The following is a 27,901-nucleotide window of genomic DNA, read 5'->3' as shown; positions in this document are numbered from 1 at the left end:
TAAACCACATGTGTTCCATAAATGTCTGCCAAAAATAAAGGGTCTGTTTTCTCTTCATGAAAAAAGGTTGAAGCATAGGACTATAAATGACAAGTCTTCAGCAATTTTCAAGCGGTAATACTCAGAGTAGATGCAGGAGGAGCGTGTCGTTCTGGTTCAGTGCAGTGTTTGAAGGTCAGGTGAGTATTAGACACAACACTGAAAATCGTGGGGAGAAACCCTCTAGAGTAAGAGCATGGACAAATCTGCCACTTTGGTTACCAACCCAATAATCTGTCAGACAAGAGCTGCACGATATTAACCCTCATAAGGCTGGGACAACTCTAGTACTATTGCCATTAACCCTCTCAAGGTTGGAATATCTCTAGTATTTGATTCTAGCTAATTCCAGATTATTATTATTCTGCTCAGAGTGAGTCAAAAGGAACCTGAGAGTGTTAAAACTGCAAACTGATACAGCTTGGTCTGGTGACGTTGGCTCTTTCATTATCTTAAATTAGTTCGCAATCTTTCACTGCTACAGCACAAGGTCTACATTAATCATGTGGTTCTAAACTCAAGTTGGCAGGGTTGTGCAATCTCTTATTCCACCGGGTCTCTGTTGGTGTGGGTCTAGCTTGTGGGGGAGGTGTTACTGGGGTTGTCCACCAACATCTTCATCAAATAGTTGTCCAGTGGGGTGTCTCCGATCAACTGCAAATAAAAGAAATATACTGTATCACCATTGTTTTAAATATATATATATATATATATATATATATATATATATATATATATATATATGGTTTAGTGGGTAATCATTGCACTCCAATCGGATTGAGCCGGTGAAGGTTTACATCCAAGGGATAGTTGGGGTTGACTGCTCATGTAATGCCACTCAGGGATGAGTGAAGCTGGTCCCTCTCATCTTAAATGTCGGGAGCAACTGCCTAGCCCCGGGCTCCTACGCTACCCATGGGGCAATGTAGGATTGGATGATGGATATATATATATATATATATATATATATATATATATATATATACAGTATATAATTATTTTAATGTGTCTGACTCCAGGCATAGGCTTCACAGCCTGCTCCCAAGGCCCAGTAGTCCTCCTACATACGATACACCTCTACATGTCACCACTTTGGCAATAACACCCACCATCCATATTGAATACATGCTAGGGCTGTCTCATACAGGACTGGTGTATTGGTATTAGCAGGGGAATTTTTACGACATGTCAGCGGGTCTTCTGGTAGATCAGTCAAGTCTGCGTTTTATTAAATTCAAATCCTTAAAATGTTCCCTACCCCAATAGGGATTTGAACCTGGGTCCGGTAGGACTGCAGGCCACCTCTCTAATACTGGTATACAACTACTGTTATAGTCCTTTTACCTTATCAGGGCCCAGATTTTTGTCCCTTTGTAACTTATTTCATGTAGCTCAATGATAGAAAAAGACAGAACTGTGGCTCTACATTGTTTCCATAGTATTTCTGTGAGACCTGCAGCATATTCCACTGTTAATCTCTTGCTACAGTTCAGTATTCAAGAAGGAAAGTTCGCAAATTTTGCCCACTAGCGTAAAAAGAGTATAGTACTGTGGTCTACTGTTGAGCATCATATATTTTTAATCCCTTCACTATCATTACATACAACTTCCCAGAAGTACCTAAAATAAAATAAATGTCACTACAATACCAGATTCTCTTCACCAAAAGAGGTCACACAATTATTCACACAAAATCCAAGTCTTTTGAAGTCTTGGTTCCACCTCACAAACAAACAAAATTAATCCTCTCCCTTTTCCATGCACTTTACATACACCTGTTGGTTAGTTATTCAGTCAACTACCAAGCTATTAAAACTAAAAAGAGTCCAACCCTTGTCATGTGTATCTCTATAAATATTTCATTTATCCTTTTTTATCTCTGTCACTTCACTTACTTCCTCAACTTCCATACCACTTTCTCACACATATATCTACCACATTCATCATCTTCTTGGCCTATCATGTTTCTTCCTACCTTCAAACACACATATACCATGTTTGCAACTGCACTTATCTTTGTTCTCTCTGTAGACACAACCACACTCTACTCTCTCAGGTCAGACTTCCTTATCTCACAGTTTTCATGAATCTCAATGTTTCTTAACCTGTCCAATCTATGTGAACCACACACATTCCTTAACAATCCCATTTCCACTGCTCCCACTCTCAACTGTCATACTCATACCACATCAATGTCATACCCATACATTAATGTGGGCACCAACACACCTTCACACACTCCTCTTGCAGCCTAATTACTCGTCCTCCATTTCATATAAAAGCCTTCATAGCACCAGCCACCTTCCTTCCTTGAACCATTTTACTTTCCATGTCCTGTATACATTTACCTTCCTTTTCCATTACTACACTGAAGTACTAAAACTCTTCTACTAACACAAATCCCTCGATTCACCAACAATTCACACTAAGTCAACATCTTACATTTACGTTCATAGGCAATGCTCATAAACACTGACACCTACAAAACACCTGTTCACTATAAACAAGCAACACATCATCATCTGCACACTGTTCCTTTACTCAATGTACTGTGTAAATTTACTTCTGTAGAGGATGAAGGGTAAAATAATTAAAGCATACAAACAAATATCAATCTTTCATAAATTACATAACAGCCCATTGCTTACTTTGAAAAGGAAGAGATACTCAAGACACTTGAGTCCTATGGATCGTAGTGCAGGGAGCCGTAAGAGTAGCTTAGCAAAGCGGCCTGGCTCCTCTGGGTAGGTGGTGCGGGTGTATTCCTCCAGTGCTGCGTACACCTTCTCTCGTAGAATCTCAACATCATTACAACACGTTAACCCCTTCGCATCTGGTTGACACACAGAAATTTGGTGTATAGTGATGATGAAAGATCAGAAAGTTATTTTTGTGTAATTCACTTGAGCTTAACCCCTTGCATCCTGTGAAGTCATGTTCAATTCCAGATTATTTTCTTCAATTCAAAACAGTTCTCTGGTAATGACGGCATTTGTGCATGCCATATTTCATTTTTCAGTTCAAAACATATTGGAAGCTGAATAAAATCACCAAGAGATAGCAAGAATAAAACAATACATGGTGTCACTACACTGAAGAGGGGGAGGAGTAGAAAAAATGGACATATAACAAAGACTTACTGTACAGTACATATCATGGGCCCTCTTTATTATATAGGGTGGCCAATATATGAGGTGCTTAGAATCATAACGTCCCAAGCGTCGTTATTGAAAATACAAGGAAAATGCCTCCAAAGTCTGGTGACTTTTAAACATATATATCTCAGGAACTAAGATATTGCACTGCTTTTCATTTCGAAATGTAGTGCAAGGTCTCAGCTATAAAATCCTATCATTTACACGAAACAGAGAGAGACAGAGAGAAAGAAAGAGAGAAACATTAACTTGTATTTCACACACACACACAGTATACAGCACACTTTCATTCACACACAGACATGCATACAACCTCAATTTTATGGTCATTATGAACACTCATTATTACCAAAAATCATTGTAAAAATCATTACCAATATTACTGTTGTAATTACTGTCATGTGTGTCTATAATGTGCCTATTATTGCCTATACGTGCCTGTGTAGATGCTTGTGTGTGTACACAAGTTTGTGAGCATGTGAGTTTGCGAAGTAATTCAGTTTGTAAACGTGTTTGTGTGAAAGTTTAGTGTATACTGTGTGTGAAATAAAATATAATGTTTCTCTCTCCCTGTCTCTCATGTAAATGATAGGATTTTATAGCCGAGACCTTACACTTCATTTAGGAACAAAAGGCAACGCAAAATCTGTCTGAGTTTTTGAGATATATGTGTTGAAAGGTCATCAGACTTTGGAGGAGTTTTTCTTGTTTTTTAAAAAGCAACGCTTGGGACGTCATGGTTCTCAGTGCCTCGTATACAGTAATGCACTTCAATTCTCAGTTTACTAATGTGCAGAGTACAGATATATTGAGCGCTTCGTGAAATTACTGATCAACCATGTAATCACTGGACACAAAATGCAGACACTAGAAAGTATGAAAAGGGTTATGGGATGTAGAGATGATACAGGGTGAGCAATGACAACACTGACCCATCCCCACAACACACGACAACGGGGATGTCTTATGTATGAACCACCCCATACTCTGATTGTCATGCCTGCCTCACCTGGATTGTACAATACTATGGAGCGAAGACATCCAAGCTCTGTCTTGTCCATTTTCATCTCCTTCATTTTGGCCACCAGCTCAGACAGCACTCGGTCAAATATGGCGCCCACCCCTGCTTGGTGAGCACTACTTCTGTGTACCTGTAGCATAACACAAAATCAGCCATCTTTAACATATACACTGTTTTTCAGTTGTTTTTCAATCATTATCCATAACTCTACAGGAACTATTACTTATATCATGGAGTCTCTCACTGCAATAATTACCATAATCATGCTTCTGCAACTTCAGCCTGCTGTCCCAATGTTCATGTTCAGATGAGCCTGGAGTTGTAACTACTAAAACTACCATAATTCTGTGGCAATATATAACATGCAAATGCTACATATCTCTTCTCCTATTTAAGATGAGACTCTTTTGAAATAATAAAAACAACTGGGTTAATTTTTCTTCTATTGGTTAAAAGTTTAAGTCAGTGTATGAATTCTTCACCTAAACAGAAAAAAAAAAAAAAAAAAAAAATGCTAGTATTACAAAAACATTTAACAGTAATAAATATTAAAAAGGTCTCTCTTAACAAGTAAATTTACCAGCTGCATAAATGACCAATAATTGAGAATCAAGAGATTGACAGCAAATTATTTTATGAATGGCTCTGAAAGTTATCAGTAACCAATACTAAACAGTCCCACATAACAAAAACGATGTACTTAACATGATTACAGACACCTAACAAAGCTTAATGATAACCTACACAAAATTTATGAAATTCATATACCGTATTTGCTGGTGTATAGGGCGACTCTTGAACCTCATTAAAAAATTCCCAAAATTGGGGGTCATCGTAAACACCGGGTATAAAATCCTAACCTCTACATCCTGTGGTTATGGGATCCATGGGCGTGATAGGGAACATTGCCAAACACTCACCTTGACACTTGTTTCCCTGATATAGTACATATACTGTCAAAAACTGTTGAAATTACTAACATCATCATCAAACACAACTTGTTTTCTATTTAAAGGCAAATTTTTATAAAAAAAAATATCCCCATGGATATGGCCATGAAGACATAAGAAAGATGGGTAACCGGCTAAGCCCACATCATGAATATCATCGTGTGTCTCGGTAGCAACTGGCTGGGTTGTTTACAAATTACCACAAAGCGCAGGGGTGCCAAATCTGAAACAGGGCTCATTACCAACAATGATAAACAACAGTGACATTGCTGTTATTCCTGGGGGATTAACTTCAGTCCTACAACCACTTGATGTCTATCTGAACAAATCATTCAAAGGTCGCATCCTTGAGCAATGGAACGAGTGGATGAACAGTGGTAAAACGTCGTATACAAGTGGTGGGAATATGCGTGCCCCAGATGGATGTGCTGTGATTTTATTATCAAGGCATGGAATGACATTTCTGTGGAAACTCATCAACTCTTTCAAGAAATGTGGAATATCCAAGTCAGTGGATGGCACAGATGACAGTTTGTGGGCAGATGAGGAAGAGGGAGCCAATGCCGAAGCCACACCTTTGAATTCAGAGTTTGGTCCTTAACGACGAAGAACTGCAAACATTAACCCAGGATGAAGTTGATGAACTGGTGATGTCAGATGTGATTATACTGATTTTGAAGGTTTTTAATCACTGACAGTTGATGTGATGACTTTAATAAAATGTAACTTTCCTTTAATATATTGTATAAGATTCACAGTGACATGATTTTAAGTTTTCAATACAATATGAATCTATATCGAATATTAAATGTATAATCCGTTATGATATCGGAGGTGGCACATGCAGCTTAGATAGCCTGTAAAACCCATAGAAGAAGCTGGTTTAAAGTAAAACTTAACCAAAGGCTGTGTTGCTTAGCATTGTGTTTTGTGTATCACATCACTGGTCAGTGGGAAGAGTGATAAAGGACTGGGGTTACTGGGACAGCAAGCCCTTAGTGTCTGAAGAGTTGGGGCTCGTCTTATGCACAGAATATACTTCTAAACCCACATTTTGTATGGAAATGCTGGAAGCAGTCTTATACATGGGTCGGCCTTATACACAGGCAAATATGGTATCATACTGCACTCTACATGAAGAACAAAGACGAGACTTACATGGTACTAGACCTACAGCTTCTTAATGGTATTAATATAGTGAAACTACCAGAAATAATAGGAGGAATTATTAACTAGTGTTGTCCACACTTCTAGCACTATTCAATGCAATGTACAGAGCAACATACACGTACTTCCCTGACAGAGACAAATAGTTACACGAACGAAGAGAACATACCACTAATCCTGTGGCCAATACAATGCCATCTTCGACTCCCATACTTCGATGTGAGAATGAGGCAATGAGAAGTTCATTCCACCCTGAAAGGAAGAAGGAAGCTGGTAATAACATAGTGTTTAGGATATTAGTACAAATATGAAATTACTGAGACACTTTCATATACTGGCACCAACATATCACAGCTCCATATCATCCCTCAACTCCCTCCCTATGCCTCATGAGATTGGTGTACTGCAGGAGAAGGGCAACTGCAGTCTACAGTCCACCAGGTTCACTTCAGATGAGCCTGGGGCAACAACAACAATCCCATCAACCTTTTTTTAGTTTTTTCTCACAATTATTTTATTATTCTTTGGGGAGAGATCTTGTAATAAGGGGGTTCATGGAGGCTATATCTACTGCCTCCAGACTGAAAAGCATATATTCATTTGGAAATATTAAAAATTAAAATGAAAAACATGAAGACATCTTGACTTCAGCATTCTCTTTTATAATTACCACTACATCAGCACAAAAACAATCAAGGTGCAAGGTTTTATCAGCATAGTACTTTAAGTTTTCAAAATATATATGACTCCTACACTTCAAAGAAGGTGGCATGGGACTGAGACTAGCTGTACTGCCAGACCACCATCAGCATTATTACACTGCATTTGTTCTAATCTGACAAAGATATCTAACCTCTTTCAATTTTCTTGGTTACCAACTATTGTCAGACTGAAGGGCTGATCTGACTAGTATCCAAGGAGACTCTATCATACAACCTCACTATGGCTCATCAAATTTCATTTACCCATTCAAGTTGTGAAAGTGGCCCAAAGTTCATCATATAAACATAAGCCAATTATAATCAACTTACCTGCTTTCAGTAGTACCACTTGATCTTCGACGGGAAGGTCTGTGAAGTGTGGAATATGTTTAGCCCACTCCACTAGCTGAACTAAGTGTCGGTCTGCCGCCTGACAAATATTTGTAACAGCGTCCTGAAAAGACAACGGTGGTTTAGTTTTACGCATGCAGCTTAACTTATTAAATCATACTTCATTAAAAAAAAAAAAAAAAATGCAGCTGGTCTTTTTGTTAGCAATGTCTTAGTCACAATATCCTGGTATGATATTCATAGCTTAGCTTTATGGAGGTATACAACTACACCTACTGGGTCGTCCCATGGATACCCTGCACCACTGATATTGTGTCTGCATCTTAGTGTGGCATGTGTTGCATAGTGCTTCACAATGTGGGTAATGCTGTATGGACCTACACTACAAGAGGGGCACATGTCATCTGTGATTCCATGCAACCCAACTCTAAGCTAGTGAATTAGGAGGCCTGAGTGATACCTTGGTGAATTCAATCAGTTAAATTTAAGGAAACTTCTAAACAGTGGATGTTGGGAGGGTAGAAATTTCACTTCATTTGTGAAAGAAAGTCATAAGCCATGACTGTAACTCTATTTTAATGCATTTTATGAAGGAGGTACTTGTAACCACAAGAAAAACATAACCCAATGAGTTTGCCTTGCTGGTCCTGTGGCAAGATGAGTGAGTTGTTTTAATCCTTTCATTCTTTTCATATGTGGTAGAAGTGCGTTAACCATCTACACCACCGGATATGCAGTAGAAAAAAAAAAAAAAAAAAAAAAAAAAAAAAAGTTGAAGGAGAAAGCTGGTTAGGGATTTTTTTTTTTTTAATAAATAAATAAATGCAACTGTACACAGGCAAACAGTATGACAGCAGAACTCACCCCTTGGTCCATGGGCGTCTCCTCCACAGGCTCGATGTTCTGTTCAGCATCCCTGATGCTGGCGATGGGCATGTCTGATATTGAGCCGCATGACGACTCTGTGTCACCATCACCTTTGTCACCCTTAGTTCGTTGTCTCTCCTCCTGCACACACACAACAGAAAGTGGGATCAGACAATGTACTTTCAAACCAAAATGTCAAACTGGTTTTGTGAATATGCTGTTACTAGATACACTCTGCCAGAAATTCTATATTTACTAGCTTCCTTTTTTCCTGATTTTGCCATCCTTCCATAGGAAAGCAAATCAGGCCTCCATCAGAGGCAATTAGGTTCTCAATAGTTCTAAAAGAATTAAGATGTAGCAGAGCCATGTAGGCTACTGTATAAGCTTCACAACTTGAAACAATGAAAATTCAACCACCTATCATGAAAATGACATTTTCCACCAACAAGTAAGAAATTCCAAAACTTTCGAACATGGAGTAAATGTTGTACAAATATTCTCTCATAAGCTGAAAAGATCAGATATATTTCTAGTATTCTTTACATTATGGCTATAATTTGCTCTGGAGTGTGACATTTATTCAACAAACAATTTCAAAATAGTTTACCATTCTCTAATGCAGTAAAGTGCCCTCGCACAGTGAATGTATTCAGAGTAAACGATTTGCCTAGTGAACGAGCAGGGATAATCAGGTCCACAAAACTATAATGAACGAGTTGAACCCCGAGTGAACAAAATCGGGGAAAAGAGTAGGCCATAATCGTGTCTCCCATATTGGATGACCCCCCACCCCCTTGTAGACACTGCACAAGAGGCCAGATCCGATCAACCTGTTGTGCAGAATTCAATGGAGGACGAAGATTTAACACTATCGAAGATCAGTAAAATTCTAGAGGCAGTGGATGTTCTGAGAGAAGAGGTCAAGGCAAATGAAACCAGCTACCTTAGGACACAGGAAGTGCTCAGTGGAACAGAAACCACTTTTCGTTACTACACTGAAAGGCACAATACGGAAGTCAACATAAGAAAACACTCATCACACGCTACTACCGAACTAAAGAACAGCAGGAGCCAGTTGCCTCTACATCGTCTGCTACACTTCCTGGTGAAGACGATGATGATGTGATGTCAGTGGTGTCATCTCTGGACTTTGAAGGTTTTATGGGAGAGGCGTATGAGGCAGAGGTACAGTACGTGGGGAAGTGGTTCAGTCAAGTGATGAGGGCAGGACTGGTGACGGGAATGAAGGAGTGAAAGGTGATGTGAAGGGGTCACCCTAAGTGCATCTCCCTGCCTCTGAACCACCTGTCTTCAAGCCAGTCAGGACTGCCAGCTGATCCACTTAAGGTAAATAACCATGTGTTTTATATTTTATATATCTGTACTGTATGTGTTTGAAATGTGTCCTTTAGTACATCTCTATGGCTCAAGAAGTGGACTCTGAGGAAGCGGTGCTGCCCATATGCTGTTTTTCCCATACGATATGTTGCTCACAGTGAACGAATTCGCACTGAATGAACTCGTTTGCTGCCCATAAACACGTTCACAGTGTGAGGGCACTGTACATGAACAGGCTAAAGCCTGTATTACAGTGCAATTCCTAAACATGAAATAGTTGGGATTGTGTTTCAGATATTTTTTTTTTTAACTGGAATTCCTTATGACTATCATCAGTTACATGTACAGAATACACTTCCACTTGCTTGATGCTCCTTTCAGTAATCACTGTATCAATTCTGTGATTCATACTACAGTCATGATTTTGAAGGTCAAGGTGTGATAACTGAACCATAAACAATGATGATTCCCCCCCCCCCATAGGGACAGCATTATAGAATATATATTAAAAAAAAAGAAAAAAAAAGATGAAATCAACAACATGGTCCATATGAACCCAGCTTAAGTCAGCTTGGGTGACTGTGGACTATCGTAGCATTTTGTTAACACAGAGGTGACCGTGGAAACTAAATCAGTTATTTATTTGTTTTTATTATTATTTTTTTAATATATTTTCAGCTAACTGATCCTCTCAGAATTCCTTTGGAAAACTAGTATTTTTGGAAATTTGTAATTCAAGTTTAGGGAACAACACTGCACCAAGGCATACACTTATAATTCTGAGTTCATAATACTGTACTATGAGGCAAAGTACTAAGATATCCCTTAATTCTTTTAATACCATGATGTTCATTTACAGTACTGTATTTGGTTTTTGGAATTATATTCAGCTTAGAAGAAACTGAAAAAAACAAATAACTTTTCCCATTACAGCCAGGGATATTTCCTAAATTTAATACAAGCATCTAGAAAGTTGCAAGAAAATAAAAAATGATTCACAAATACTTGAAAGGATTAATGAATTATTTGTTCACTTAGGTGTTTGTGGGAAGTTAGAAAAGGTCACAATACACTTCTGGCAGACTGCTTCACTGTAAATTTCAAACTGTTATGCCCATACTATTAAAACTGAGCACATCAAGGTGTGTATATGACTTTAATTTCTTATGGTCATTAATGGAACACCTGTAACTGTTAAGTGTGATTAACCTGCATCCCACACTGCAAAGTGTAGTTACTGACACAGAAAGGTCTGACATATTCTAAATCATATGCTTCAGAAAAAAAAGTGTGTGTGTGTGGGGGAGGGCTTGTGCACTGCTTTGCACTCTCAGTTTCAATAACATGGGCCTTAATCTAAAAGAATGCTGTTTTACTTAGAAACATAACTCCACTGGCACAAAAATAACATAAATTATAAAGCAAGTAGAAACTCCATTCCCCCCCAAAAAGTATAAATGATAATACTAATCAGAACCTGAAGTCCACCCCCATAAAAATAGCATCATTAATTCCTTCACTCTTTACCTGTCCTTTTGCTTACAGGTGACTTTACACTCCCTCTTCTGTCTTTCTTTCCTTCATTCTTTCCTCTTCCTTCTGCCTGTGGGTGACTCTACACTAAGCGACAAGCCAAATGGTTTCCTGTACACCAGGAAACCATTTACTATGTTGGGTGGTAACCATATAACCAAATTTTGGCGCCTGGTGGTTTTGGGTACAGTAATTACGGCGTTCCAATTGGATTGAGCTGGTGAAGGTTTATATCCAAGGGATGGTTGGGGTTTATTGCTAACGTAATGCCACTCAGGGATGAGTGAGGCTGGTCACTCTCATCTTAAATGTCAGGACCAACTTGCCTAAACCTGGGCAACTACGCTCTTCACGGGGCAACGTAGGATTGGATGATGAATGAATGAAAAAAATAACAATATTAAAGAGTAATAAGTCAATTTATTCTTAACTGGAGTAACATTTCCAATAGTTTTAAACACAAAAAAAGATGAAAAACAGTTAACCTTATCCAGTGTTATATATTTAATTATATACTTGCTACCTTCCAGACTTGCTACCAATACATCAGTCCTGTATGTGACAGTCCAAGCATTTATTTAATATGGACAGTGGGTGTTCGTGCCAAAGTGGTAGCATGTGAAAGTGTATGGATGTAGGAGGACTACTGGGCCATGGTAATAGGCTGTGGAGCCTGTGCCCAGAGTTTTTAAAAAAAATACATAAATAAAAAAATAAATAAATCATGTTGTGAAAAGGTTAATGTGGACTGTTTCTAACCCATCACTATATACTCTCTCTCTAAAGCTTAACAAAATCATCTGAAACTAACAAGAATAGGGTAAAGATTAAAAGGATGATTATGTCATCACCCTGTTGACCACCCCACTCTGACATTTTTTTTTTTACACTTGCTACATTCAGATAATTATACAGCTTAGGGGAGACTTGTCAAACTGCTGAGGTTACATCCAACATATAATCCCTTCACTACAAGAGGGGTTCTGCAGACGGACACCTTCATGTGGTGGTAATGATATGACTGAGTGACTTCCCTGCCTGGTTATCCTGTACAAACATCCCTTATTTCTTTATTTATTCCCCAAAAGAATGATGGTGGACTGCAGAAGGGCAATTTCACCCAGCAATCCACTGGGCTTATGTTCAGCAGAGCCTAAGGCTGCAACTACTATTACTAATGTTCTATTACAAGAAATCCTAACAATGCTAATAAAGCTGTCAGGTGGCAGTAAGATTAAACTAACAATATACCAGTACATCACCAGACTGAAGAGATTAACCCACTCAATTCAAGCGTGTCAATTTTATTCCTATTCTTTCCACTCTCGGATTATTTTGAATCTGTATTAGGGGAGAACTCTAGTGGTGATGCAATCAATGAAAGCTACATCTAACTCACCCTGGTGCTGGAGAGGGATGCCTTCATGTGGTGGCACTGATACAACCAGGTGGTTCAGCTGCTTGGTTATACAAGCAGCCCTGAACCACCTCCCTATCCCCCAAAAGGAGGATGGTAGACTGCCAGAGAAGGGGACCTTAACCCTGCAGTTCACCAAGTTCACATTACTGATGATCCAGAGGCTACAAGTACTACTACTAACCTATCCAGCTCATACAATCAATCCCAAGCTGAATAATATTGCCTGGAGGTGACAAGAATAAACTAAACAATACTGTATACAACACTGGACTGAAAGGTTAACAAAAATAAATCTGTAACTAAATATAACAAAAGTCACAAAAATGCCTGCCCCACAGCAGAACAAAAAATCCCACCTCAATTGCCCCTACCTGGACCGCTTCTCTCTTCATGCCCATGGACAAACACTTCTGGTATCTGCAGTACTGGCATCGATTCCGCTGTCTCTTGTCAATGGTGCAAGAACGCTCCTCCCGACACGCATATGTCAAGTCCTTTCGAACTGTTCGCTTAAAGAACCCCTTGCATCCCTCGCAGCTGTTGGGAGAGTAAACTTCATTATATAATGGAACATCATGCTATGCATGCATTGGAAGATTAAGTTTCAATACACAGTGTACATCAGAATATGCTGATTTTATAACTACAAGAAAGTTTCCGATTTCTTGTAGCCCTCACAAATGCTGGGGAATTAAGCTTCATTATTCATTGCAACGTGACAAATAAGAAAAGTAAAATTAAGTAAGTAATATTATTTTCGTACTGAACATTAGTTCAAATATAATATTAAATTAGTTTCACAAAATATAGACTGAAACCATTACATGATTACATTAAAAAAATTACTGACTCCTTATAAGTTTATGTTTTCTCCATCACACAGCAATGATGTTCATTAAGGTTAAAAACACAAACAGGTAAGTGCCATGATAAGATAACACATATCAATGACTACTTATATGTTTCTTGACATTTACTTCATGGGGGAATCTCACAGAGATTCAGGCAGACTGTTTCATATTATATGCCGTAAGGTACAAAATGAATCTTTCACATACGTCAGTTCAGACTTGGGGGTCTGATACATTAGATACTTGGTTAAAAGTAATGGAAGATATTGAATTTAATATCATATGCACAAACTTTACATAATGAAGCTGATGAACATCATACAGTTTTAAAATATTCTTAGTTTCTGAAGCTAGTTTTATTAATTGCTTCTAGCCACAGCCTCTAAGTTCCTGATAAAAAAAAAAAAGGGGGGAGGCAATGAAGGACTGGGGAAATACTCTGAGATTTTTGGCCAAGTGGAAGGATGGAGAATGAGATGCTGACTAAAGTGTGTATTTGTGTGGTGGTGGTGGTGGGGGGGGGGAGGGGGAGACCAAGGCTGAGATAGAGGGATGGGGTGGAGAGATAATACAGTATACTGTATATGGAAGAGAATGGTGTAAACTGAAGGGAGGGCAGCTGAAAGGCAGAAGACACGGTGACATGGAGGCAATTTGTTAGCGGCCATCCCTTAACAGGATTAAGGTGTCTGGCTACAAAAAGATAGATAAACTGGATGAATTATGAACAACACATTACAGCCTTAAGCAGATAATGTGGGAAATCTGGACATAAGGTGTATTCTGATATTAGGAAATATGGCATATCTGTTTGTCACCATGTACAGTACACATTTTCACACAACTAAAAGTGTCATAAAGACACCTGTGATCTAATAAGTTCTCAAATCATTCCTTGTGACAGGTGTGCTTGGAACCACATTTATGCAAATTACACATCACTCCTTTAATCAATTTATCACAAACTACTGTAGATTTTGTACAATACTGTAGCTATATGATAACCATACACCTCTGCACTGTACAGTTCCATCCAGTTTGGCATACCAGGCTACCCAGACTACCATTTAAGTGTATGTACAGTTAAGATTGCTATGTGACCTTGGTAACATTGGTATTATTATTATTTTTTTGTACCTCATGCAATTACCTGCTTTGGCGGGTTGGCCCCAAAAGCTGGAGAAAGCAACCTCATTCACCAGCAATGAACTCACTCACCTATTATCCATATGAGTCTACACCAAAGTAACGTCAGATTTTCATAATGAGCCCCTGCTCATTGTTGTGAGGTTGATCATGATCCACATTTCACCATATGCTTTTTACAATGAGTTGTTTCCCCATACGATACATCAGTTCATTCCAATTTGCTCTTCCTTTTATGCACCTCTCTTTCCTGGATGTCCAGACTTCTGTGATTCAAAGCCTCTCTCACAACTTGTTTCACCTCCTCCTTGGCTTCCCCTTTCTTCTCATCACTCATTCTGTCTATACAGCTACACCATTATAAAAAAACCTTGTCAGGTTTTCTACCACACTGAGTCAACCTTATTTTACAATGACATTTTTCAGTTACATCATTCCACCTCCCCATGGAGTACTGATAACACACTAAACCAAGCATTAGCTATGTGGATATTTCTTACACTAGAGTCTCTAGTTTTGAGAGGGGTGTGTCCCTCTCCCTCTAATCATCCCTGATGCATTTAAAAATGTTCTTCAAAAACAAACCCTGTACTGTAACAGAGTGTGTGAAAAGACAATTATTCTAAATACAAAGCTCTTATAGGATGATACAAAACTTTAAAAAAATAATAATAATAATAATAATAATAATCACATTCAAGGCTGCAAATAATGATCAAAATGGATTCATGCCGTGACTGGGTGAATGAAAGTGTACTAAATGTTAAAATCCACACGCAAATCAAATAGATAAAGATATACCTGTACTGTTACTGTGAGTTATCAACCCTTACCCTTCACTGCACATTGACATCCCTTAAAAGTGAATAATGGCATGTTGTTCCTATGATGATTAACAGCTTATAGTAAAAAAAAAATGAAAGGACTGACCTGTAAACTCCATAGTGTTTTCCTGATGCCCGGTCACCGCAGATGGAGCAAAGGTGCTTGGAGCCAGAGAGGGGGTGGCTTGGGGGGTACTGTGTCGGTGATGTGCTCAGGCTACTGTTGCTTGTTGTCATTGTGTTGCCGCTGGATCCAATGGTAAAGGGCGGCGTTGATATGCTGAAAGGTGTCATTATTTTCTTAGTATCAATATCACCATCATAGTCATCATAATCACTATCATAACCATCTTCTTTAGCTACCATTATTATTGCCATTATCATCGTAGTTATCAATACTATCTTTCTTAGCACTACTGGTTATGTATCATCATTGTCATCATACTCATTCACTTGATCACCACCACCACCACCACCACCAAGTGTCATCTTCACTAGCATTAATATCCACATTAGTATCATCACTAATATCATCATCATCATCATCATCAACAGCAGCAGCAGCAGTCATCAGTAACATCAACATGAGTCATCAGTAACACCATCAATACCATTACCATCTATACCTGTATTATCTTAAATGAAATCCTCCTTCTCCTCCTAGCACTATTATAAATGATGGTAGTGGAATCAAGAAAAAAGAAAAACTGTACAGTGGAATCTCTCTCTCTCTCTCTCTCTCATACACACAGGGAGGGTGGAGGGGGTGGATTATCACACTACCCTCACTCTTTAAAAGGAGAGGTCCACTTACCAAGACAGACCTATAACTTATGATGTGTATCGTGATATCATTATGTAAACAAACACTTTTGCTTAGATCAAGAACATCTGTTAATATTTCGTTCTACCTAATGCCAAACAATCTGATGACATTGCTTTGAAGTTTAATACATTTTAATTCATATAAATGAACACATAACAGTATCATATAAATATTTTGTTTCACTTCTATACACTTAGTTCTGATAAATGTTTGATTCCTATATCTTTTAAAATGGTTACTGTTTTAACCATCCGAACCTGATGTATGGTAATAATCTATTCTTGCTACTTTCAGACGAGTTTATTCAACTTAGGAGAGAACTCACACTGAATGAGCTCATAATGGTTGTATCTTTACTACGGTTCAGTAAATCTCTCTCTAGAAAAAAAAAAAAAAATGTCTACAGCTGCACATATTCGACTCCCTTCTCTCTCTCTCTCTCTCTCTCTCTCTCTCTCTCTCTCACACAAACACACACACAACAAATATACTGTACAGCCAACTACAATTACTACTACCACTATTACTACTACTGTACTACTACTACTGCTACTACTCGTACCACCACCGACCTACAGTATTATGATTTTCAATACACATTACCGGTACTTCTACTACTACTGCCGGTACAACAACAACAATAATTACTGCTGCTGCTACTGCTACTACTACTATTACTACTACTACTACTACTACTACCACTACTACTACTACTGCTACTATTACTACTACCACCACCGACCTATTATAATTTTCAATCTACATTACGGTCATTACCGGTACTACTACTACTATTACTGCCGGTACAACATCAATAACTACTACTACTACTACTACCACCACCAGTATGAAGTTCGTTTTCGGGCACAGGCAGCTAGCTAGCTTTTGTAACTGTCTTTCCTTCTGTACAGTGTTTTGTTGCGATAATGGTTTTGTGAAATAGAAGATGCAAAACTGAATTGATCGGCCTAGCCGAGAGAGAGAGAGAGAGAGAGAGAGAGAGAGAGAGAGAAACATCGCTCTAGCTTTATCATGTAAGAACTTACAAGCCTCTGATAGCGTGATGGTCGGGTCAGGTCACGTCGAACTGGGCCGCTCATTGTAATTTTCGGCCCATACACAGAGACAGCAAACTTCGCTCGCTCGTCATCACTAGTACTACTACTACTACTACTACTACTATTATTATTATTATTATTATTATTAATTTTATTTATTATCATTATTATACTTTACGTACCTGGGTGACGCTGGCCCTCCATTGGCACTGGAAAATGTAGACGATGTGGGCGATAGGATGGACACAGTATCTGGCGCCACGTTCAAAGGGGACTGGCGATCCAGCGACCCGGACATCCCGATATCCAGACCTGCAACAAAAACAAACCCATGTACAGTCTTACTCGCCGGGCACACGGAAATGGATGACACACTTAAATTTCGGTTTCAAAAAGTACTCTTTCGTGCTGCAGATCTCAACCTTTTTCTGGTCGCGCCCCCCTTAGCCTTGGCTCACACATTCACGTCTCCCCCTCCCTCCCAGCATTGGTCAATATATCCAGCCCCCCCCCCTCCACTCCCTGCCATCATCTAGACCTAAAAACTTACTGCAGAATTATTATTTTTGCCGCAGGTTCCAGTGGACGTCAACCCACTTGGATACAAGACCATTAGCCTTCTCTTGCTGCAATTCACTATCCCCTATTTCGAGGGATAGGGAGGAAGCTGGGAGACGTGTATATTTTAACTTGGGTTTAACTTGTTCTGCAATATAAAACTTTCTGGTATCCTTCATTTTCTCTCAAAACGAAACCAGATCAGAGGGGGAGGAGAAAGCAAGGCGACCAGGTGATAGCATGAAGGAAAGAAACCAACTTCGATGAAAAATGTGCTTTGATGTAGCCGAAACAGAGACAGGATATGAATACTGGATAAAAAGTAATGGTTCATCGTGATACACACACACACACACACACACACACACACACACACACACACACACACACACACACACACATTGTTCAAACCACTCACTACTTTTTCCGAGTCCTCACGAGCCCTGGAAACAGCTCATGACCCCCTAGGTAGGCACGACCCCACGTTGAGAACCACTGCTTTCGTGTAATACTCTTAACCCTTTCAGTCCCATGGCATAACTTATTTCCCATTTAATTTACTGAATTCACTGAAGGCTACAGCTAATCTTTCCAATTAAAGTTTTCCCTGAAGCGAATAAAGTTGCCTGAAGAGTAATAATACATCATCGAACTGAAGGGGCAATGTACACCATCTCAGTATGACAACCAAAATATTAAAATCAATCTTCAGTATTACAATTAACGCTCTCTGAATCAAAATTATTCTTAGTATTTATCTATCTATTGCCAGACGCCTTAATCCCGCAAGAGGTGGCCACAAACAAATCGCCTCCATGTCGCCCCGTCCCCTGCCATTTCGCTGCTCTCCCCCCCAGCTCACATCCCCCTCTCTCATATACCTCTCCATTCCATCCCTTAACCTCGTTCTCGGTCTCCCCCTCCCTCAACCTCACTCAAATACACTCTCCTCGTTAGTCTCTCGTTCTCCATCCTCTCCATTATGCAAATCACTTTCTTGTAACTAAAATTAACTCCACACGTAACAACAAAATCAACTCTTATTAATCCAGTTCAATATACCGCATCACCAAACACCCCAACTTGGTGGAAATGATTGTCGCCCGAAGTTCAGTTTCTAAATTAACCATCTTAGTATCAAAATTAACCTTCATTCTCAAATTTATCTTAGTTAATATACCGACTACGTTCTGTTTCAAAAATAACCGTCTTTGTATCATATTAATCTTTATGTTGAAATTATCTTAAGTAATATTTAAGGCTGAAAATTAACCGTCTTAGTTTCAAAATTTACCTTTCTGCTAAAATTATATTAGTTAATATTTAAACTTCCCTTCTACTTCTATAATAACATGACTCATAGGTTGCCATTATTTTATTTATTTATTTACGTTTCTTGGGCCCGTATTCCCGTCGGTTAAGGAAGCTCCCAAACACCTTTTCTTAAGCGACTTATTTTGATTATTACGCCTTACTCTTCTAGTCTGTTATATACTGTAAATTCTTCAACCATCGCCATACTCGGCATAAGTAACGTATAAGAGTGTTACGCAGCCATATCCAAAATATAAATCGCTAAGGAAGAGGTGCTAGGGTAGGTGTCGGTATTTCCATTAACCTTCGGTCAAATAACATCACTGAATTCTTACGACCGACAAGTGTTCTCTCTCTCTCTCTCTCTCTCTCTCTCTCTCTCTCTCTCTCCTGAGTGTTCACGGGCTAAAATCAATACAAGCGTCAACAAAAACAACAATAATAATAATAATAAATAAAATGAAGTCAGTAAAGAGATAAATAAGTCAGGAAACCGTGAAGTGAGTCAAAGATGCGTGAACTGTGAAGAATGTTGGGGGGCGCGACCTTCCAGTGCACCAGAGGGCGTCGCTGAAGGAAGAAGCACGGGGGGGAGGGGGGAAGGCTGGAACACGTCACAGCCCTTACTAAACTATTTCGTATTTAGGTCAGGAAGGATCGGAACGGGTCAGAAAATAAAGAAAAAAGGCTTGATCTTGGTAATGTGTCTACAAAGGCAAAGGTAGCAGAGTAGGGATAGGAAGTTGGTTAGGGATTTTTAAGAAGTTGTGTACTGCCGAAATCTCCTACCCGCCTCCTCTCCCTCCCTCTCTCTCTCTCTCTCTCTCTCTCTTAATACATCCGAAGACTGAAAACTAAAAATATACTCGTAAATAATGCGATAGTCGTGCATTGTCGAAACTTCCATGGCCCCGAGACCTTCACCTTTGTCTGCTGTCACCCCATACTGAACTGGAATATTTGGACAAGGTGAGCAGCTGGATTATTTCAATATTTTATTTCTTCATGCTCTAAGGCAAGGCTGGTATAGTGAGGGTGAGTGTCCAGATGTGGGTGAGGAGTATCTGGTGGGTATAATTATATGTTAATGTCCAAATGCCCACAGGAAAAATGAAGATGATGATAATAACAATAAAGTAATAATAATAATAATAATAATAATAATATCATGATAGTGATGATAATAATAATGGATAAACTTTTATCTTGGTCACGCGATACTGAACTTAAATGAACAGACAAGGTGAACAACTGGATAAATCTATTCTTATACGTCCACAAACACAAGGTTAGCCATGTAAGGACAGGTAGTTTGACAAAATGAAAATGAAGTGTACACTGATTTAAGTCATATATCCCTGACCGCAAAAAACATCACTTTTGTCAAACGATACTCAACTCAAACATGGTGACAAGTGGATACCTGTAGACCCTCTATTTAGCGTACAGTACCTCCAGTGACCAGATATTGGATATGTTGGACACTACGAAGCCACCGGACTTTCATCGGCTATACTGAACCATGTCCGTTAAATGGGGCACAACTGCTTGCGATACATGTTTCATAAAGAAGAGCAATGACAAGGATGTCAAATAAACTGCAAAAGGGCAAAATTTTTGGCAAGGTTTATCTAAAATTGGTACAGTTTTCATTTTTAGTACTAGAATATGCTATCGTACTAAACTATTTTCGAACATGAGCTTAAAATCCCACCTCAGGGTCTTTTTGTATCAGGCTTCCTCCAATTAGTAAGTTATAAGGAGAGTCTACAACTCTGAAGCAATTGTGACGTCCACAAAGGCGGCGTCAGAATGATGGATAACGTGTTACCAGCTACGAAGGGATTATATTTTTTCCATGTTTCAACCGTCGTCGAAATGTCCCTGGCCAAAACCTTCATTTCCAACACACAAGGTGGGAACTGGATACAAATCTGAGTCTATATAAAAAGATACTGTGGAAAAGTGTCAGAAGACGGATAGAAAGAGATAAATATGGTTTGTGGTGTGTACTAAATGGCGTCGAAATAACACAGAAATCAACCTTCATTTTTGTCAAAGATGCGTGATATTTGTATAATTTTGAGATACTGATACATACACAAAAACGATAAGACGGATGAGTAACTGTATAATTTTCATTTTTTTATATAACAGCGGGGAGAGGCGGTTAGATGATACTGTTCTTGGGTGTGTATCAAGCGTCGCCGAAATGTCCCTGGCCGAAACCTTCACCTTTGTCGCTTCGTGTGGTGGGGTGTTGGAGGAAGAGGGAGGGAGGGAGGAGAAGGAGCAAGGGGGAGGGGGATACCGTTACAACATCACGCTCCCCCTCCCCTTCTCTCCCCCCTCCTCCTCCCCCTGCTATTGTTTCAGTCACCCCCACCCCAACACTAGAGGGGAGTAATAGAAGATCCTGCTTGAAGACAGATGCCTCCTGACACCATCCCTTTCAAAAAATTACTTGAGAGAGAGAGAGAGAGATCCTCCTCCCACATCACACCTTCCTCCATATCCCTCTTACCTCTTGCTCTCCACCTCCTCTTTCTCCACCAATTTCCTTCTCCTTCAACCTGTCATGATTTCGTTTTTTTACAAGTTCTCATTTCTCTCTCTCTCTCTCTCTCTCTCTCTCTCTCTCTCTCTCTCTCTCTCTCTCTCTCTCTCATTTTTGCTTTATTTACAGGCAGACACATTTAATGGGATATAAATAGTAGTAGTAGTAGCAGTAGTAGTAGCAGTAGTAACAATAATAATAATAATACCACAAAGGAAACACCAGCAGTGATCTCAAATTATCACCAAACCACGATTCAATGCTCTTAAAAATATTATATATATATATATATATATATATATATATATATATATATATATATATATATATATATATATATATATATATATATATATATATATTATAATGTTTTTAAAAATGTATAATCTTCGCCTTGTCCTCCATTACGTGCGGACTTTCCTGAAGTGAGAATGTGAAATTTCCTTTATATGTGGAAACGATATCACGTATATCCTTCCTCTCCTTATCCTCTCTCTCTCTCTCTTCTTTCCGTCTCCCCTCTCATTCCTTCCCCTCCTTCCCTCCTTCAATCTTGTCTGTCACATCACTTCCCTCTCCACCCTTTCTCACCTCCTCCCAACTCCTTCATCCCCCTCCCCTCTCCCCCCCCTTCCCACCCTCCCATCTCCTCCATCACCTCTCTCTCTCTCTCCACCCTTTTCCTCCCTCTCCTATCCCCTCCGGTCCCTCTCCCTCCCCCAGTCACTCCCCTTCAGGATTTCCCCGTCCATTATTTTCTTACTCCACCCCCTGATCGTCCCGCTGTTGTCTTGATTACATAACAAGTCTTCATTCTCTCTCTCTCTCTCTCTCTCTCTCTCTCTCTCTCCACGTATTCAGGGGTGGCTCAAGATATTCCTAAACTTCCGCTTTTCTCTTCAAGTGCACATTTATATATATTCTTACAGCTTTAATCAACACTTCCGCTGCACCGTAATTTTACGTCCATATCAGGGGTAACTAAGATCATTACTTAACAACTGTCTTCCAGTGACATATTTATCACTATGTAATTACTAAATACTTTAACATTTAATCTCATTTAATAACTTTATTACTCTGTCGATAATCTTTACGCGCACTTTAAGAAATCCATTACCTTCAAATGCTTAACGGTTTTTTTAAAATATCAAGTAAATATATGTACATCAGTCTATGTATCTATCTAACTATATATACATCTATCTATCTATCAATCTATCTATATAATTACAATCCGACTGCCCGGTAAACACATTGGCTCACAGTATTAAAAAAATATATATACCACTGTCATCACTACCACTACCAGCAACACCACAGTCACCACCATCACCACTGCCATACACTCGGAGTCCTGTTTTTACCATTAATCTTGCGCAAGTACACGGGGGCAATAATGAAACCCGGGAATGTCTAATTTGGATGTTGTGCCCACGTTGGAGGCAGTTCAACCATTTAATTACGAGGTACCTGGTGACCTGCGCACTAAGGAATATACGAGAGAGAGAGAGAGAGAGAGAGAGAGAGAGAGAGAGAGAGAGAGAGAAAAGAGTTCAGTGGAAGGACCTGTTTTACTCCTGTGCCAATTCTGACGGACGTGACTAAAATTTTACACCTGGATTAGGGAAAACGCGAACTCTCTCTCTCTCTAACCTATCTATCTGTCTACTTCTCTCTCCATCTATCTAAGGTCAAACGCCTTAATCCAGGAAGGGGTGAACACAGACGAAACGCCTCCATGTCAATCTGTTCACCGTCATCGGGACGCCTTCTCTCCAGCTCAACTCGCCCCCTTTACTCACATACCACTCCACTCCATCAACTTCTTCACAAAAACATTTAACCAAACTGCACCATAAACATCAATTACTCTCTTCACTTGCAATTTCATTAACAAACCCTTCTTTTTCCAGTGCACCTCTATCCTTTTGAAACTTAATTTACAGTTTTAATTGTCTTTATGCGAATAGGAGTGGTAATTATGGAAGTCAATTACCTGCTATTACACTCTTCAATTACACTTTTATTACTTTATGGTAGAACACCGTACCCTGCTTCCCACACCCCCTTGTTCCCCCCCCCCCTTTTCCTCCCCTCTCTTCTCTCCCCTCTCCTTTCTGCTTTTTTCTCCCCCCTCCACTCTTTTCTCTTCCCTCCCCTCCTGTTCTTCCTTTTCCTTTTCTTATCCCTCCTCCCCTTCCTACCCCTCACCTCTCTCCTTCTCTGCTATCCGCTCCTCTCCTCTTCCTCTTGTCCATCTTCCTATCGTTTTTCTTCCTCCATTCCTTCGCCTCTCTTTTCTCTCCTGCCTTTCCTCTCTTCATCTCCCTCTCCTTTTCTCTCCTCTCCTCTCCTCATCCCTACTCCTTTCCTCTCCTTCACCCTGTTACACTTTCACCCTACTTTAACCCCTTCCTTACCCTTTTACCCCTGCCTCACCCTTCTTCAGCCTCTGCCTCACACTTCTTCACCCCCCCCCCTCACATCCTGCCTCACACGCCCCCTGGTTCACCCCTGCCTCGCCCCCTTCCCCACCTACTTCCTGTCCCACACACCCTACCTCACCACCACCAACACCACCACCACCGCCTTCTTACTGCCTCAACCCCCCCCCCACACCCCCGCCTCCACCAACCTGCCTAACCTTGCCTCGGGCCATACTCGCTGCCTCACCTGCCTCGCCACACCGCCTGCCTCACTTACCCTGCCTCACCCCAGTCGTTGAAGCTAAAACTACAGGTAACTTTAATAATCCACACTTGATAAATAATGCACGTCTTCAACCTCCATCCCCATATTCTTTTTCCTTTCTCCAGACAATATTCTTCACCTTAGGAGGAATTTTTAGAACCAGAGGGCTTGGATAACCTTCATTTAGCTTGAGATGGTGCTAGAGAGGGGCGCCTTCACGTGGTGGCACCGATACGAGTGGGTGGAGGGACTGCCCGGTTCAACAAAGGTCCCTCAACCACTTCCCTATCCCCTGAATGGAAGATGGTGAACTGCGGAAGAAGGGCGATCTCTGCCTGCATTGCACTGGGATCACGTTCAGTTGAGCCTGGGGTTGCGACTACTACTACTACTACTACTGCTACTACTATTATCAGTTTACTACTACTACTACTACCACTTACTACTACTACCAGTCTACTACTACAAATACTACTACTACTAATATTACTACCACTAGTACTACTACTACCAGTCTACTATTACAACTACAGCTACCACTACAACTACTATTTCTACTGTTGCTACTACCACTAACTACTCCAACTCCTATCACTACTGTACTACTACTACTACTACTGCTACTACTACTACTACTACTGCTACGACTATTTACCCCACCGCTTAACCCTTTACAGCCCAGGAGTACGAATTTCCTCCCTTTGGCTATGCTTCCTTATTACGATGAAGAACAATAAAATCTGGACCTACGACATTTCCGACGACGTGCCCGTAGGCGAAGGGTAGGGCGCTAAGAGATATCCCTGGGTGCTGTAAATTCGGATACACTCCTTTCACCTTAACCTGGCCCAGATTTTCGTCCTTTTGCAGCTTATTTCGTGTACGGCTCTACATTCTTCCCATAGCACTTCTTCGAGACTTGCATCGTCTTCCAGTGTTAATCTATTGCTAAAACTCAAGATGGATAGATGGCAATTTTAGGCCAAGTTAGAGTGAAAAGAGTACTGTAAAGAGTCTAATCGCTGAGAGAGAGAGAGAGAGAGAGAAATTGGCAGAAAATAAAACCCACAATAAACAAATAAATAAATAACTACAATAACAGTGACAAAAACAGACCAACAATATTTATTCTTATCTTCAAACGACTATCCTTGCCTATCCCTCTATCTCACCTATCCTTATCCATCTATCCTCCTCTATCCATCCTCCTATCCTTCCTATATCTATCTATCCCTCTATCTTACCTATCCTTATCCATCTATCCTCCTCTATCCATCCTCCTATCCTTCCTATATCTATCTATCCCTCTATCTCACCTATCCTTATCCATCCATCCTCCTCTATCCTTCCTACATCTATCTTCTATTTACCCTACCTATCCATGCCTACCATCTATCTCACCTATCCTTATCCATCTATCCTCCTCTATCCTTCTTACATCTATCCTTCTATTTACCCTACCTATCCATGCCTACCATCTATCTCACCTATCCTTATCCATCTATCCTGCTCTATCTATCCTCCTGTCCTCCCTATCCCTTTATCCAACCTATCTTACTCATCTATCCTGCCTTATCTTTCCCTCTATTCTTCCTATTCCTCCCATCTGTCATATTTATCCTTGGTTTCTCTCTCTCTCTCTCTCTCCCTTCTACCCACCTACCTCTACCCTCCAATCTACCCTACATCAGCTTCATCCTTTCTCTTATCACCCACATTGACAAACAGCTAAAGAAATAGGCAAGTAGGTAGGTAGGCAGGTAGGTAGGTAGGTAGGTAGGAGGCTGGTAGGCGGGTGGGTAGGCAGGTAGGTATGTGGGTAGAAATAGATACAAGCAGGCAGATAGATAGGTGTAACAGGTTAATTTTCATATGACCAATATCCAAAACCCTCCTTTGCTCAGGTGATGGGCAGGGACAGTCAGATTGAAGGTGTGATTTGTCTAGTAACCAAGGAGACTCGCACCTCATAACCACAGCTCACTTTCATGCACCATCGAGGTAGTATTCAAGTTGTGCCACTAACCCCGTTCCCTCAGGTGAAAGCAGAGACATAGAAAGTTACACAGGTAGGCCCATAGGTGAGCAGGCACGTAGGTAAACAGCCAGGTAGCAGGTAAATAAGTAGGTAAATAAGAAAGCAGGTAAATAAAAATGCACGTAAATAAGCAGGTAAATAAGCTGGTAAATAAGTAAGGAGGTAAATAAGCTGGTAAGTAAGTAGGTAAATTAGTAAGCAGGTATTTCGGTATTTCCTCGGGGTCACTCGTACCTAACTCAGTCTTCCCTCACGTCCTGTGTCTGGTGTGGTAAAGAAAATGAGAGACAAAAAGAAAATGAAAGAAAATATATTGTGGGTGTACACCTGAACGTCTTGTGAGGTAGTGTGATTCTCTCTCTCTCTCTCTCTCTCTCTTTTTCTCTTTCCACTCTTTCACCTTTCATATTTCACGCTTCCTTTCAACCCCTTACTTTCTCTTCCCCCATCTGTCTGTCTGTCCGTCTGTCTCTCTCTCTTTATCTTGTTTCCTCACTTTATCTTCCCCGCCTCTCGCTTCCTCCCTCCTTCCTCTCTCGCTATCTCTCTTCCTCTCCTTCCTCCTCTTTTCCTATCTCTCTCCCCTGTCCATCACTCTCCCCGCCTTCCGCTTTCGTCCTTATCTCCCTTCTCCCTTTCTCCTGCCTCCCTCTTCCCTCCTTCACTCTCTTTCTCTCTTCTCTCCTTTCGCCTCTATATTCTTCTTTCCCTTTATATTCCCTCTTCTGTCTCTGTCCTCTCTCTCTCTCTCTCTCTCTTACTTAATCTCCCTACACTTCCTCTTCTTCCTTAACTTCGTATTCTCCCCCTCACTTCCTTTCCCCCCTCCCCCACTTCACTTCCCCTCCCTGCCCCCTCCCCCTCTCCTTCCACTTCTTATCTCCCTACACTTCCTCCTCTTGCCTTCTCTCCCTTCCCCTCTCTCCCTCCTCCTCCCTTCCTCTTCCTTCGCCATTTCCTCTTTCTTCTTATTCACCCCCCTCCACCTTCCTCACCTCCCCCCCCCTTGCGTACCCTGTCCAGCACTCGTTCCCCACCTGCCGTTTGTCTAGTAATCAAGGAGACGCAGTTGTGCAGATCCTTCTTTTTTTTTTGTTTACGGCATCATTACCACATACCGATACGCACCCACTCATCTCCCGCACTTCTTCGTGACTAGTTTATTCTCTTGCATTCTCGTAGGCTACACTCCTTTCAATCTAACTTGGCTTAAAGTCGTCATCTCTCTATCTAGTAGTGACTTGTGGCAATATATTAGCATTCGAATATGATGATAGTCACGAAGAAGTGCCATGATGCAAGTCGCAGTGCAGTATTGTCTTTATCTGTCATTACGCCAAGAAAAATAAGCTGAACAAAAAAAAAGACAGAAAAAAAGAATATTTGGCCAAGATGAAAGAACAATAACACAGGTTTAGATCTCCATATGCCGTGGTATTACACTACTATACTCCTTTTCCTCTAACTTGGCCTAAAATTACCATCTCTCC

General features: G+C 40.2%; 1 protein-coding gene across 1 annotated transcript in view; it reads right to left on the bottom strand.

The window, feature by feature from the left end:
- Window positions 1-487: 487 nt before the first annotated feature.
- LOC145406005 (retinoic acid receptor RXR-alpha-B-like) overlaps window positions 488-27,901 on the bottom strand; it is a 52,115-nt gene continuing 24,701 nt past the window's right edge. Inside the window, exons 3-11 of the mRNA XM_080277192.1 lie at window positions 17,433-17,562; window positions 15,473-15,646; window positions 12,917-13,082; window positions 8,249-8,392; window positions 7,364-7,487; window positions 6,502-6,584; window positions 4,204-4,345; window positions 2,688-2,872; window positions 488-693 (exon numbers count right to left, since the gene is read on the bottom strand). Of these exons, the coding sequence (XP_080133318.1) occupies window positions 613-693; window positions 2,688-2,872; window positions 4,204-4,345; window positions 6,502-6,584; window positions 7,364-7,487; window positions 8,249-8,392; window positions 12,917-13,082; window positions 15,473-15,646; window positions 17,433-17,562 (1,229 nt within the window). The 3' untranslated portion in view covers window positions 488-612. The remainder of the gene's footprint in view (window positions 694-2,687; window positions 2,873-4,203; window positions 4,346-6,501; window positions 6,585-7,363; window positions 7,488-8,248; window positions 8,393-12,916; window positions 13,083-15,472; window positions 15,647-17,432; window positions 17,563-27,901) is intronic.

This window comes from Coenobita brevimanus, chromosome 69, assembly GCF_032717465.1.
Source record: "Coenobita brevimanus isolate Jiangsu-jjx chromosome 69, ASM3271746v2, whole genome shotgun sequence".
NCBI lineage: Eukaryota > Metazoa > Arthropoda > Malacostraca > Decapoda > Coenobitidae > Coenobita > Coenobita brevimanus.
Note: the sequence above shows the minus strand (reverse complement) of the source record. Positions and strands in the feature narration are given on the sequence as shown.